Source organism: Schistocerca gregaria, chromosome X (assembly GCF_023897955.1).
Source record: "Schistocerca gregaria isolate iqSchGreg1 chromosome X, iqSchGreg1.2, whole genome shotgun sequence".
NCBI lineage: Eukaryota > Metazoa > Arthropoda > Insecta > Orthoptera > Acrididae > Schistocerca > Schistocerca gregaria.
In genome coordinates this window covers 331,027,522-331,041,845 of record NC_064931.1, presented here as the reverse complement: position 1 = coordinate 331,041,845, position 14,324 = coordinate 331,027,522, and the positions used below count along the sequence as shown (strand labels likewise).

Genomic DNA, 14,324 nt, shown 5'->3' with positions numbered 1-14,324 from the left:
TTCGGCGAAGTGTGCCACAAACCACTAAGCAACTGCAGGAGAAGTACAGATATTGCCACTGAGGGAGAAAGCAGAAACTACAGTGGACAATGGGTGGCTGCTAATGTGGTGGGGTTTAGTCAACACTTGAGACAATGCAGTGTGGGGCCTCACACATGATTTATACTGTTCCAACACTCTCCCTTTTTTATTAAAACCAATGCCTTCATTTGAAGTCTGCTAAATGCTAATAAATGTTCCACAGAAGGATGGAGTTTGTGTAACTGAAGCGCACCTCAGTATTCTCCGATAACTGCAGCGATTTCTCCAGACCATCACGGTACAGGTATCCAGTGGGAAGGGCCTGAAGGACAGGGTATCACTGCTTCCGCAGCATGTATAATCTTGTCAACAGTATCTTATGTTGCTCCTTTGGTACATTTTTCTTGACTGGCTTCAAAAGTTGCTTTGGAGGTGAAAGCTTGCCAGTTGGTTTTCTGAAATGACCAGTGTGGTGCTTATTCCACTGGTCGGTAGTTTGAGAAAAAGAGAGTGATAAGAGGCTGCCATGGATGTAGCATGATGCTCAGGCTGCAGACTGTGTCTATGGCTGAGTATGTTTCATGAGACATACTGAAATGTGTCACATCTTCATTAGTAGGTAGACACCTTCAGGTCTCAAACAAACTGCTCTATTATATGGCCAATGCTAGGTGCATTTGTGTAGCCTCACAGAAGATTGTGGGCACTGAAGTCCCCCAGAAGGAGGAAGGGTGGAAGCAGTTGTTGCACTACCTCAACCAGTTGAGGATATGATGTACATGTGTCTGGGGGTAGACAGTTATTACATACTGTTACCTTAACTGGCAGATGGACACTAACAGCCACAACTTCTAATACAGTGTTCAATGGCACCTGCTCACTGAAAGAGTCAAGTATGTATGGGCATTCAGATTCCTTCAGATGCCCTCTAGGTATTAACACAATTTTTACAGCAGGATTTGTAATTTTTAATAATAAGGAGTTGGGTTTCAGAGAACTCTCTCTCCTGAAATGCCACCCCTAGTGCAGAGTAAGTAGCCATTAAGTGATGGAGTCTGGCCACGTGGAAATGGTAACCATTACAGTTACATTGAAGTAACATTTTCAGATTATGATCTGACAATGCAGCAAAGGGGAAACAGGACTTTGCTGTAGAGTCATGTTCCATCTGAATGTGTGATTCTTCATTGGTATTCATAAGCTTAAACAGAGAGGGGGATGGGTGTACGCCAGCAGCAGATTTCAATTTAACTTTTTCTTCTTTTTCTTGCCTGTGAGAGGTTTTCATTCCTGAAAGGATTTTCCTGTCTTGACTTCTGGGACAGAAGGAGGCCATTCTTGTCTACCTTGGCAGGTGTCCTCTTCCCTGGTTATGCCAGAGGATGAGGCATTTTTTGGTTGTGCCGATGGGGTGGTAACCAGCAGTGCTATGGATTTGGGAGAGAGCTGATGTCCCCTCCACTAAATGAAAAGCAGTAATTGACATGTGACTAGGGCCAGATGTTGCAGTTTGAAACCATGACATCACATTAGGTGTGGATTTTGACACACAGTGTTTGCAAAGTTTGAAATCATATCAATTGGGTGGAGTCATTTAAATATTTTCTTAGCACCTTGATAAGTCTTTCAGATTTTCTTGTTCCTCTTGAAAACTGAACATGTTGGCAAATGAAAGGGTTGGTGGTCTCAGCAGTTTACACACATAGGGGGCCATTCGCAACAACTGCCCTTATGAGTAATTGTTCTGCATGTCCCACACATAGCCTCATTAGTATAGCAGGAGAACATATATCCAAACATCTGGCAACTAAAACATCTTATAGGAGGAAAACAGGGTTTGACAACATACGTATAAAACATAACCTTAACTTTCTCAGGTGAAACATTTCCAATGAAAGCTAGAATGAAAGCTCCAGTGTCCATCCTGTTTCCTTAGCTCTTCTCTGAATATGATAAACAAAATGCACTCCACGTGACTCTAGGTTAGTGCACAGTTCCTCCTCTGTCTCTAACATTGTGTTCCAGTGGAAGACAACACCTTCAATCCTGTTGAGTCTGTTGCAAGGAGATGTGGTAACTGTTATATCCTTGAGCTTGTCACAATCCTCAATATTTTCAATGAAAAGCAGTGGCTTCATTATTGCAGAAGATTCCCCATATGTCCTGGAGCCTACTAAGAACTGGGAAAACTGTTCATCTCAATTTCTCCTTGCCAGACTCTCATCCCATGGTGAGGCAAAGGATGGAAATGTCATGGGGTTCTAAGCCTCTGCATTAAAATCTTGTTTTCTATCTGGGCTATGATTGCATGGCCTCTGGTATGGGTAAGTTTGATACATTTCATTGTGGATAGTTTACCCTGATGCCACTAAGATCACAAGCTTTCCCCATAGTGCCACCCTACTATGGCAAAGGCTACCTGGCATAGTAGCCATTGAATGGAGTCCTGGTGCCACGAACTCGACAGGCACCTTCTCCTCGGCACACACGGGTAAGTTACTGTGGGTCTATTCTAGCCCCTGGCACTGCAGGGAGAGGTGGTTTCGAGAACCCACTGTTTGTATCAGTTACAATCACAGATAATAACAATGAAGAATCCAGTTTGATGTTCCAGTGTAATGATGCAGAATAAGTACTGGGACAAAACTGAAGAGGAGTATTATATTTTAAGGTACTGTCAAAGTGACGTATTAGAGAAATAGCTCTAGTTCAGGCTGGAAACAATAGAAGATGAATTTCGACGAGGCCTAGTAGATGGAAATATCCATGTATCTGCCTGCAGTGTTTTAACCACAATAAACAAGTATCTAGTTGGCCATATGTGGATTTGATACATACTACTCCTTGAACATAAATCAGAGTAACAACTGCTGTGCCATGTTTCTCAGTGATGGAGCAACAAGACATTTTTCTGGACTATATTGTCGTTAATGGTGATTCTTGCATAGCTTACAACACATCTGATGATAAGAAACAATCAAAGGAATTCCATTAAATATCATCAGTAAATGATCTTAAAAGATGCGACAAAGACCACACGGAGTGTCTTTATGTCTGGTAACTGAGCCCATTGTTGAGAAGGTTTAGCTTACCCTAAATTACATACAAGATGATTTATGTTCCTGCTTACTTTTTGGAGCACCATATAGTGGCTGAACATAATAAAAAACATACTCATTTTTATTTGCCTTTCATTCAAGATTTAAAATCTTTAATACTGTCATCCACATGAACTCCATGTATACTCAGTATGTGAACTGCTCAACAGAGACTAACTTTGAATCAACTACAGAAGGATGAAATTGCTGATAGAAGCTGATTTATGGGAAGATCAGTTTGCGTTTTGGAGAAAAGTAAGAACACACAAAGCAATATTGACCCTACAGTGACACTGTTGACTGGAATACACTCTAAAGACCTGAGTTGTCAGGGTCAGTGAACATAAAATGCTGACTGATAACAAAAGAAAAGTTTTTATCAGAGAATAGAAATTCATTAACAAGAAATATAAATTAAAGTGTTTACAAGGCATAGGTATTTATTTGGAGGATAGCATTAGTAAGATATGGATGCTAAAACAGACAACGACAAGAAGACAGAAGCTTATGGTATGCATTACAAATGATTGCTAAAGATATGGTGAGTACATTAAGCAACTAATAAAAATATACCCTGATGACCAGTCACCACCCCACACGCAAATAGTAGGCTAAATTAGGCCAGGTTCAGAGCAAAAATGCTTCCATTGTCAAAATTTTATCAGTAAATTACCGAAGTATTTGCCACAAAGTTTCTGAATTTACTGCTCCCCCCCCCCCCCCCTCCCCAAGAAATTTGCCACGCTCAAATTGTTCAAAGAACCAAGAGCTGGAAGAGACACCAAGTAGAAAGCTTTGAAATATTTAGCAAGACACGGAATGTACACTCCTGGAAATTGAAATAAGAACACCGTGAATTCATTGTCCCAGGAAGGGGAAACTTTATTGACACATTCCTGGGGTCAGATACATCACATGATCACACTGACAGAACCACAGGCACATAGACACAGGCAACAGAGCATGCAAAATGTCGGCACTAGTACAGTGTATATCCACCTTTCGCAGCAATGCAGGCTGCTATTCTCCCATGGAGACGATCGTAGAGATGTTGGATGTAGTCATGTGGAACGGCTTGCCATGCCATTTCCACCTGGCACCTCAGTTGGACCAGCGTTCGTGCTGGACGTGCAGACCGCGTGAGACGACGCTTCATCCAGTCCCAAACATGCTCAATGGGGGACAGATCCGGAGATCTTGCTGGCCAGGTTAGTTGACTTACACCTTCTAGAGCATGTTGGGTGGCACGGGATACATGCGCACGTGCATTGTCCTGTTGGAACAGCAAGTTCCCTTGCCGGTCTAGGAATGGTAGAACGATGGGTTCGATGACGGTTTGGATGTTCCGTGCACTATTCAGTGTCCCCTCAACGATCACCAGAGGTGTACGGCCAGTGTAGGAGATCGCTCCCCACACCATGATGCCGGGTGTTGGCCCTGTGTGCCTCGGTCGTATGCAGTCCTGATTGTGGCGCTCACCTGCACGGCGCCAAACACGCATACGACCATCATTGGCACCAAGGCAGAAGCGACTCTCATCGCTGATGACGACACGTCTCCATTCGTCCCTCCATTCACGCCTGTCGCGACACCACTGGAGGCGGGCTGCACGATGTTGGGGCGTGAGCAGAAGACGGCCTAACGGTGCACGTGACCGGAGCCCAGCTTCATGGAGACGGTTGCGAATGGTCCTCGCCGACACCCCAGGAGCAACAGTGTCCCTAATTTGATGGGCAGTGGCGGTGTGGTCCCCTACGGCACTGCGTAGGATCCTACAGTCTTGGCGTGCATCCATGCGTCGCTGCGGTCCGGTCCCAGGTCGACGGGCACGTGCACCTTCCGCCGACCACTGGCGACAACATCGATGTACTGTGGAGACCTCACGCCCCACGTGTTGAGCAATTCGGCGGTACGTCCACATGGCCTCCCGCATGCCCACTATACGCCCTCGCTCAAAGTCCGTCAACTGCACATACGGTTCACGTCCACGCTGTCGCGGCATGCTACCAGTGTTAAAGACTGCGATGGAGCTCCGTATGCCACGGCAAACTGGCTGACACTGACGGCGGCGGTGCACAAATGCTGCGCAGCTAGCGCCATTCGACGGCCAACACCGCGGTTCCTGGTGTGTCAGCTGTGCCGTGCGTGTGATCATTGCTTGTACAGCCCTCTCGCAGTGTCCGGAGAAAGTATGGTGGGTCTGACACACCGGTGTCAATGTGTTCTTTTTTTCCATTTCCAGGAGTGTATATCGGAAAGACAGATTAGACACCCTAGAAGGTTGAGTATTCATTGTAGTCGAGAAAAGTACTGTCTCTAATGAGGTCAATCCTGAGTGTGACTGTGAAGTTATTTGGATGTACGTAACAGATCTAGGTGAACACACATGAATTTTCTGATGTTTTTACTGACCAACTGATTCCACTCAGACAGTTTTAGAATCATTTAAAACAGTCTTCATTCAATAGCACAGAAAGATACACATCATGCAGTATTAGTTAGAGATGACTTTAGCCTACCAAGTGTAGACTGAGATGTGTATGAATTCATTGTAGATTGCATGGACAGGTAGCCTTTTGAAGTTCTTTTGAAATGTTTTCTGAAAACTGTCTTGTGCAGATAGTTCAACAGCCCACATGCAATGGAAATATTCCAGACCTTACAGCTACAAACTGGCCCAACCTTATCGACAGTGTCAGTACAGAGACAGGGATTAATTATTACGATATCATTGCAATGATGGTTACTAAAGTTAATAAAACAATAAAGAAGGCTATAAGAGTATTTCTGCTAGAAATTCACAGATGATCAGCTTGCATCCGACTTAGACAATGAATAAAGATCATTTAGTAATAGTATGATGGAAGTATAGGAATTATGGGCAAAGTTTGAACGGATTCTAAATCACATTCTAAAGAAGTGGGTGCCAACTAGGTGGACTAAGGACAGAAAAGCCCCAATGTGATTTAACAACAAAATTTGGAAAATGCTGAGGAAGCAAAGACTTTTGCACTCTCCACTCAAAAGAGTAAGCACAAAAGATGACAGGCAAAAATTAGTTGAGATTCCTGTGTCTGTGAAAAGGTCAATGCGTGAAGCATACAATAACTACGACAATCATAACTTAGTGAAGGATCTAGTTGAGAAACAGACAGAATTCTGGTCATACATAAAAATGTTAAGCAGGTCAAAGGCTTCTATCCACCCACTCGTCACCAGTCTGGTGTGGCAACAGAAGATAGCAAAAGGAAAGCTGAAGTTCTAAATTTCTCATTTATAAAATCAGTCGTGCAGGAGGATTTTACAAACACACCATTGTTTGACTATGATGCAGAATCCCATATGGAGGACATATTAATAGGTATCCGTGGTGTAGAGAAACAACTGAAAGAGCTGAAAACAAATAAATCATCAGATCTGTATGGTATCACAATTCAGTTTTACAAACAGTACTTTGTGGTATTAGCCCCTTACTTGGCTTGCATTTATTGCAAATCTTTCACCCTTCGCAAAGTCCAAGTGACTGGAAAAAACTGAAGGTGACTCCTCTATGTAAGAAGGGCAAATGAGATAACCTGCAAAATTAAGGACCAATATCCTTAAAATTGGTTTGCAGCACAGTTCTTGAACACATTCCAAATTCGAATATAATAAAGTTCTTTGAGATGGAAGAGCTTCTGTTTACAGCTCAGCATGATTTTAGAAAGCATCGCTCATGCTCAATTTGCCATTTTCTCAGAATATCCTGTGAAATATGGATGAAGGACCCTCCGCCACACACCGTCAGGTGGCTTGCGGAGCATAGATGTAGATGTACATGAAGCAGATTCCACATTTCTAAATGCCAGAAAAACATTTGACACAGTGCCCCACTGCAGACTGCTAATAAAGGTATGAGTATATGGAATAGGTTCCAAGATATGTGAGCAGCTCAAAGACTTGTTACGCAATATGACTCAATATGTTGTCCTCAACAGCGAGTGTTCATCGGAATCAAGGGTATCATTTGGAGTGTACCACGGGAGTGAAACATGATTTTTTTGACTTTCAATATACATAAATGAACTGACGGACAGGATGAGCAGCAATATGCCACTGTTTGCCGATGATGCTGTGGTTTATGGGAAGGTGCCGTCATCCAGTGGCTGTAGGAAGATACAAGATGCTTTCAACAAAGTTCCTAATTGGTGTGATGAAGTCTGCTAGCTCTAAATGTAGGAAAACTTTGGGAAAGTGTAGCTCACCTATGAAGGAGACAGCATATACAACACTAGTGTGACCCAGTCTTGAGTACTGCTTGAGTGCTTGGGATTCCCACCAGGTTGGATTAAAGAAACAGATAGAGGCAATTCAGAGACAGGCTGCTAGATTTGTCAGAGAAAATTCGATCAACATGTAAGTATTATGCAGATACTTTGGGAACTCAAATGGGAATTCCTGTAGGGAAGACAAGGTTCTTTTCGAGGAATGCTACTGAGAAAATTTAGAGAATCGGCATTTGAAACTGACTGTATAATGATCCTACATCAATGTACTGGTACATACATTTTGGCTAAGGATCATGAACATAATATAAGAGAAATTAGGGCTCACAGGAGGGCATTTAGAAAGTTGTTTTTCCCTTGATCTATTTGCAAGTGAAACAGGAAGGAAAATGATTATTAGTGGTACAGTGTAACCTCTGCCATGCACTGTATGGCACCTTACAGAGTACATATGTAGATATCAATGTAGATGTAGTTATGCAGGTATGGAAACATTTGCATGAAGTAGACCAGCACAGAAAGCTGCACCATACCAGTCTTCAGACTGATTACTATAACAACAAATAAAGATGCTGACAGACACAAAGATGGGGTGACGGAACATTATCCTACCACCACATGTAGTCTCCCACCACACAGTACAGTCCCCACTCATGTAATATCAGCGCTCAGCTCTTCCAGAGGTTGTGCATGTGCATACCACTACACACTGATAAGTAATCATATAAATCTGGACTTGTTGCCCACTGAATGTCATTCAAATTTGTAGATTCTTCTCATTTGTAATGCAGCTCTGAAACAGAGTATCCATCAGTTGTCAGATTGAATCCTAGAGACCTAGTATGAACATTCACTCTATATATTCAATTAATTACACTTTCAGCAAGACATTTGATGCAGGTTTAAATCTATAGTCACAACACCTTCATGGCATTCCAATCAGCCCAGGAGACTTGCATTTGCATAGGATATAGTTTTGAAACAGATACACCTTAAACATTTTTTTTTAAATAAAATTCTGTATATGCAACAACTCAGGTGCAAAAAGGTCTATTGTTCTTTCCTGTAATCAGCAGATGCTGCATGGAGGAGAATAAACAGATCAACTGTGAGTAGTGTGAAAGAAAGGAGAGGGAAAAGAAATCTAAAATTGACATTCAAAATAGTACACACTTAGTGAAATGAATACACATGATTTACAATACAGCAAGAGAAGACCGGATTTCTTCTTTTAAATTGTATTATGAACATCCCATTAATAATATTATACGAGAGCAGCTTCCCAAGGTTGACAGTGTGGGAAATGGAAACTGTAGCCCAAATAATGTACTTATTTGGCATTTGCAGCCATTTTTCTTGCTACTGGTTTGCCACCATAAATACAAGCATCTGATTAAGAAACGGAGAACTGGCTCACAGGAGAATGATCAAGCAATGCAAAACTTACAACCTTGTTAAAGGAATAGTCCCAGAATTCAGAAGGCATAATTTTGGAAAACTAAGGAAAACTGATGTCAGTAACCCTACACTGATATCTAAATAAAGGTTTGGAAAATTCTTGTAAAATGAAGTGAGCCCAATAATGAAATCCACTACAACAAATAATCACTGTGACATACTTCAAATGAAAGAGAGTAATAGAAGACTAGGAATTTAAACTAAATATAGAGACGGAATTTCGAACTATCCAAGACAGAGAAATCTCACTTATAGAATTGGGACATGTTGTGAAGAAGAAATAATGACGTAAAGAAAATAAATCTTTGTGTAAGGGGGATAAAAAAGAAATATCCCTTTTACAATTAAAGTGGTTTTTACACTTTTCTTATGCGAATCATCAAAGAAGGATAATAAAATTTATTGAACACTTATGGTAAGTTACACTTAAATATTTAAGAACTTTGTTCTATATCTGTGGACTATGGGCAACAGATATAACCTGACTGGCATCTTTCGATCCAATAAGTGAGCTACAAAACAAGCTAAATATTACTCACTCACAAGAAATTACTTAACAAATAAACATAACAAACCTGTATATTGAAATTAACAATGACTATACATTACCTGGTCAGCTGTGGTGGCAGCAGTGAGACATGCATGTGTGCCATCATACTTTCCAATTGTAACAAGACCAGGCAGAATCTTGTGGTTAAGGTTAATGGTAAAGACTGGCAAGGCCATTATTCTTAATCTCTAATCTTTGCCTGAAAATAAAAAAAAAAAAAAAATTCTAAGATATACAAGTGACAAGAAGTAGGCATGTAAAAATGAAAATAAACTTTTGGTTAATTTATGTTAAAACTAGAAGCAATGACTTTCAGAAAGATAATAATTAGCCCCAAAACAATTTGTTGGACATAATTATGCCACATTGCATCTTATCTTGTCTTACTAACCAGCCATATTTATAAAATGTCAGCCAAATCTCAAAGCAAATTTGTAATTGAAACAGAAAAAAATTTCTTTTGACCACCATTTTCTGTTCCATAAAAAATAAAATTAAAATAAAAACCACTAGCATGTATTGTGTAGAAGAAGAATACGTATATCTTTGTATCACTAGCATAATGAGTAGTATCACTGCAGACAACGACAATAAATAAACAAAAACTTTTACAATTATAGTATTTATTGACCATTAAACATTAATACAATTTAAATTACTGGAGTCCTGAACCTGCAAAAATTTAAAGTCTATAAGAAACATGAGCAAATTAGAGCAAACAGACACTTGAACTTCTAGATTTTCAGCATTTTTTACATGATGCAATGAGTAATACATACTAACAGTAGCACAGACATCCCAAAGAATTTCCGAGCTAAAAACCTGAAGTTGAGTACTGCTAACTGAGTCAAAGTCCCATGGTGGTATTACAGGGCAATATGACGAATCTGGCAAATTCCAATGGAGCAGAGTCATGTCGCGAACAGAGATTAGCTGCAGTGGTGCTGAGAAGATGGTACAGTAGGGCATCACATGTATTGTCACTGCCTATTGATCGTGAAGCCCATTTCTTTATTTCTTTCGGCAGATATTCAAATTCATCCAGCCACAGAACCAGATCCCCCCCCCCCCCCCCATGCTTAAAACGAGCAAACAAATGCAAGCGCGCCCTATATATATATATATATTAAAAACAGTCCGCAGCTCGTGGTCTCGCGGTAGCGTTCTCGCTTCCCGAGCACGGGGTCCCGGGTTCGATTCCCGGCGGGGTCAGGGATTTTTCACCTGCCTCGTGATGACTGGGTGTTTGTGTCGTCTTCATCATCATCATCAATCATCCCCATTACGGTCGGAGGAAGGCAATGGCAAACCACCTCCACTAGGACCTTGCCTAGTATGGCGGCGCGGGTCTCCCGCGTCGCTCCCCTACGCTCGGTAAACGGAGTATGGGACTCATCATCATCATCATCATATTAAAAACAAAGATTCCAAGACTTACCAAGCGGAAAAGCGCCGGTAGATAGGCACAATAAATAAAACACACAAACACACACACAGAATTTCGAGCTTTCGCAACCGGCGGCTGCTTCGTCGGGAAAGAGGGAAGGAAAAGGAAAGATAAAAGGATGTGGGTTTTAAGGGAGAGGGTAAGGAGTCATTCCAATCCCGGGAGCGGAAAGACTTACCTTAGGGGGAAAAAAGGATAGGTATATACACACGCGCGCGCGCACACACACACACACACACACACACACACACACACACACACACACACACAAGCAGACATATATGTCTGCGAGTATATACCTATCCTTTTTTCCCCCTAAGGTAAGTCTTTCCGCTCCCAGGATTGGAATGACTCCTTACCCTCTCCCTTAAAACCCACATCCTTTCATCTTTCCTTTTCCTTCCCTCTTTTCTGACGAAGCAGCCGCCGGTTGCGAAAGCTCAAAATTCTGTGTGTGTGTTTGTGTGTTTTATTCATTGTGCCTATCTACCGGCGCTTTCCCGCTTGGTAAGTCTTGGAATCTCTTCTGTAAGAATGAGCCCAGACAGTGACACCTTACAAGTAGCACTGTGAGAGCTGGATGCAGGGTTCTGGAAGGAGTAGTGTCAGGAGATGAGGGAATATTTGCAGCTGTCACCCATGTAGTAGTTCAGCTGAGCTAAATTTGTTGGCTGGTGTCATACTGTTGGAACCAAAAAAAGAATTATGGTTGATGATGTCATAGTGGATTCCACAGCTTTTAACATTTTCTATTTAAATGTCTTATCAAGCCTTCGGTTCCACCGTTGGAGGATGGATAGAACAGAGGACTGAAGTCATGTTTTATGACATCAGCTAGACAGAAGTCCTAGGATGTGGCAATAATGAATTGTACCCACTGTCTGACACAAGCATGCAGGGTAACACCAAATGGTCAAAACCTGGGTGAATGCACTGAATGTGACTTCTGTCAAGGTGGACACCAAGCTTACAACATACACATTCTCTTAGTATACATCCATGACGGTAACCTCATTCTGTTCACAAATGCGTCTGCAAAGTTGAGGTGTATGTGGTCCCAGGACTAGCAGAGGATGGACCATGGAGCAAAAGCTTGTGGTGTTGCCACCTGGAACTAGGTACATGATGTGCAGCTGTGTACTGTCTTCTTTACATCTCCACTGGTTCCAGATGAGTATGTGTCTTCTTAATACTACCTTCATGACAGGCATTTCCCAGTGTTAACAGCGCAGTATGTGCAACGAATGACAGTTCTGCTTAGATGACCATCCAATGTGTGTGTCATTCACCAAGTCCCAGCAAAAGCTGTCACCTACGACCAACAGCCTGAGATCAATGTGTTTCCACATCTTTAGGTCACTGCTCATCCTTTAGGTGAAAAATGTTGGTCAGGCACAGGTCACATAGAACATGACCTGCCACAAGATCAGCTTCCAGGGTAAGCTACCAGTGACATGAGCTGCTGTAATGAAAATGCTTTCCAGAATATGTTTTCTCGCAGTGTCCATGTGTAAACACAGCACTTCCCACAGATGAAATTTTCAGTCTTAGAATCACAAGCAAGCATCCCACTTAGACAACAAATGGACATCATTTAATTCCTGTATAGTGGACACAGAGGAATTACTGGCAAAGTTTAAACTGATTGTAAATCAGCTCTGGGAAACTGTGTTCCAATAAACGGAATAAGAATGGAAAAAAACCACCATGGTTTAATAACAAAATTGGAAAATGCTGGGAAAATATAAATTTTTGTACTGTTGGGTCAAAACAGGATACAGAAATTTTGACAGCCGTAGGCTATTAGATATTTGTGCATCTATAAAAAGATTGATGAGCGAAGCACACAATAGCTTCCACCATCACATGTTAGTGGAAGATCTTGACAAGAACCCAAGAAAATTACGGTCTTATGCAAAATTACTACGCACCTCAAAAGCTTCTATTCACTCATCAAACATTCTATTGTGATAGTGTAAGAGAGCAAAAGGAAGGGTGAAGTTTTAAATTCCCCATTAAAGAAATCATTCATTCAGGAGGATCATACAGACATAGCATTATTTGACTTCTGCACAGACTCCTTTATGGAAGATACAGAAATAAGTATCTGTGGTACTGAAAAGCAATGGAAAGAGTTGGGGAAAAAAAGCAAGTCACCAGGTACGGATGGAATTCTAGTTCAGTCTTACAGGAAGTCCTCTTCCTTAGCATCCATTTATGACCACTTTCTCACCCAATGCTAAGACACATGTGAATGGAAAAAAAGCACATGTCTCTCATACACAAGAAAGGTAAATAATCATACATGCAAAATTACAGAACAAATACTTAACACTGACTTGCTGCAGAAATCTTGAGCATAATCTGACTTCAAGTACAACACATTTCCTTGAGACAGAAATGCTTAAACCCACACAGTATCACTCATGTGAAACTCAACTTGCCCTTTTCTCACACGATATTCTGTGAACTACAGATGAAAGGCAACAGACATATTCCATACTCCTAGATTTTCAAAAATCATTTAACACAGTGCCCCACTGCACACTGACAATAAAGGTCCAGGCATAATGGGTAGGGTTTCCAGATATGTCAGTGGCTTGAAGACTGTTTCAGTAACAGAACCCAGCATGTTCTACTGGATGGTGAGTGTTCATCACAAACTAGAGTATTGTCAGGGGTGCCCCAGGGAAGTGACAGGATGGCTCTTGTTCTCTATATACATAAACATGTGAGGGCTTTTGTTCTCTATATACATAAACAGTCAGACAAATAGGGTAAGCACCAATCTGCAACACAAAGAGGGAGCCCGAGACATCAGGAAGGAGACAAACCATAATTGGATTTATGGCAATGGCAAACAGTACAACACTTAGCACGGAGCTCTGGGGTACACCGTTTTCTTGGGAGAAAGTACGGGAGAGAGTAGTGTTCACCCGCACTTTAAATGTGCGCTCTGCCATAAATTCGCGAAGAAAAAGGGGCAACCGACCACGAAAGCCCCAAGAGAACAGTGTCCTGTCCTCCAACAGGTATCGTATGCTCTCTCCAGATCAAAAAATATTGCTACTGTTTGGCATTTCCGGAGAAAATTGTTCATGATATAAGTGGAGAGAGCAACAAGATGGTCAACTGCAGAACGATGCTATCGGAAACCGCATTGGGCAGGTGTTAAAAGACTGCGGGACTCCAGCCACCAGGCTAAACGGCAATTAGCCATATGCTCCAAAACCTTACATACACTACTCGTGAGAGAAATGGGGCGATAGCTAGAGGGGAGATGTTTGTCCTTTCCAGGTTTCAGAACAGGAACGATGATAGCTTCCCACCATCATCTGGGAAAAGTACTGTCGGTCCAAATTCGATTGTAAAGGCGGGAGGAGGTAACACAGACTATGGTATGGTAAATGCAGCAACATTTGGATGTAGATACCATTCGGTCTTGGGGCAGAAGAGTGAGAAGAAGAGAGTGCATGGTGGAGTTC

General features: G+C 41.8%; 1 protein-coding gene across 5 annotated transcripts in view; it reads right to left on the bottom strand.

Moving 5' to 3' along the window:
- Positions 1-14,324, bottom strand: part of LOC126299091 (Bardet-Biedl syndrome 2 protein homolog) — a 159,376-nt gene that overhangs the window by 109,571 nt on the left and 35,481 nt on the right. For all 5 annotated transcript variants that reach the window (XM_049990763.1, XM_049990766.1, XM_049990764.1 and 2 more), the window contains one exon: positions 9,452-9,591. In XM_049990763.1, coding sequence (XP_049846720.1) covers positions 9,452-9,568 — 117 coding nt within the window. In that variant the 5' untranslated portion in view covers positions 9,569-9,591. The remainder of the gene's footprint in view (positions 1-9,451; positions 9,592-14,324) is intronic.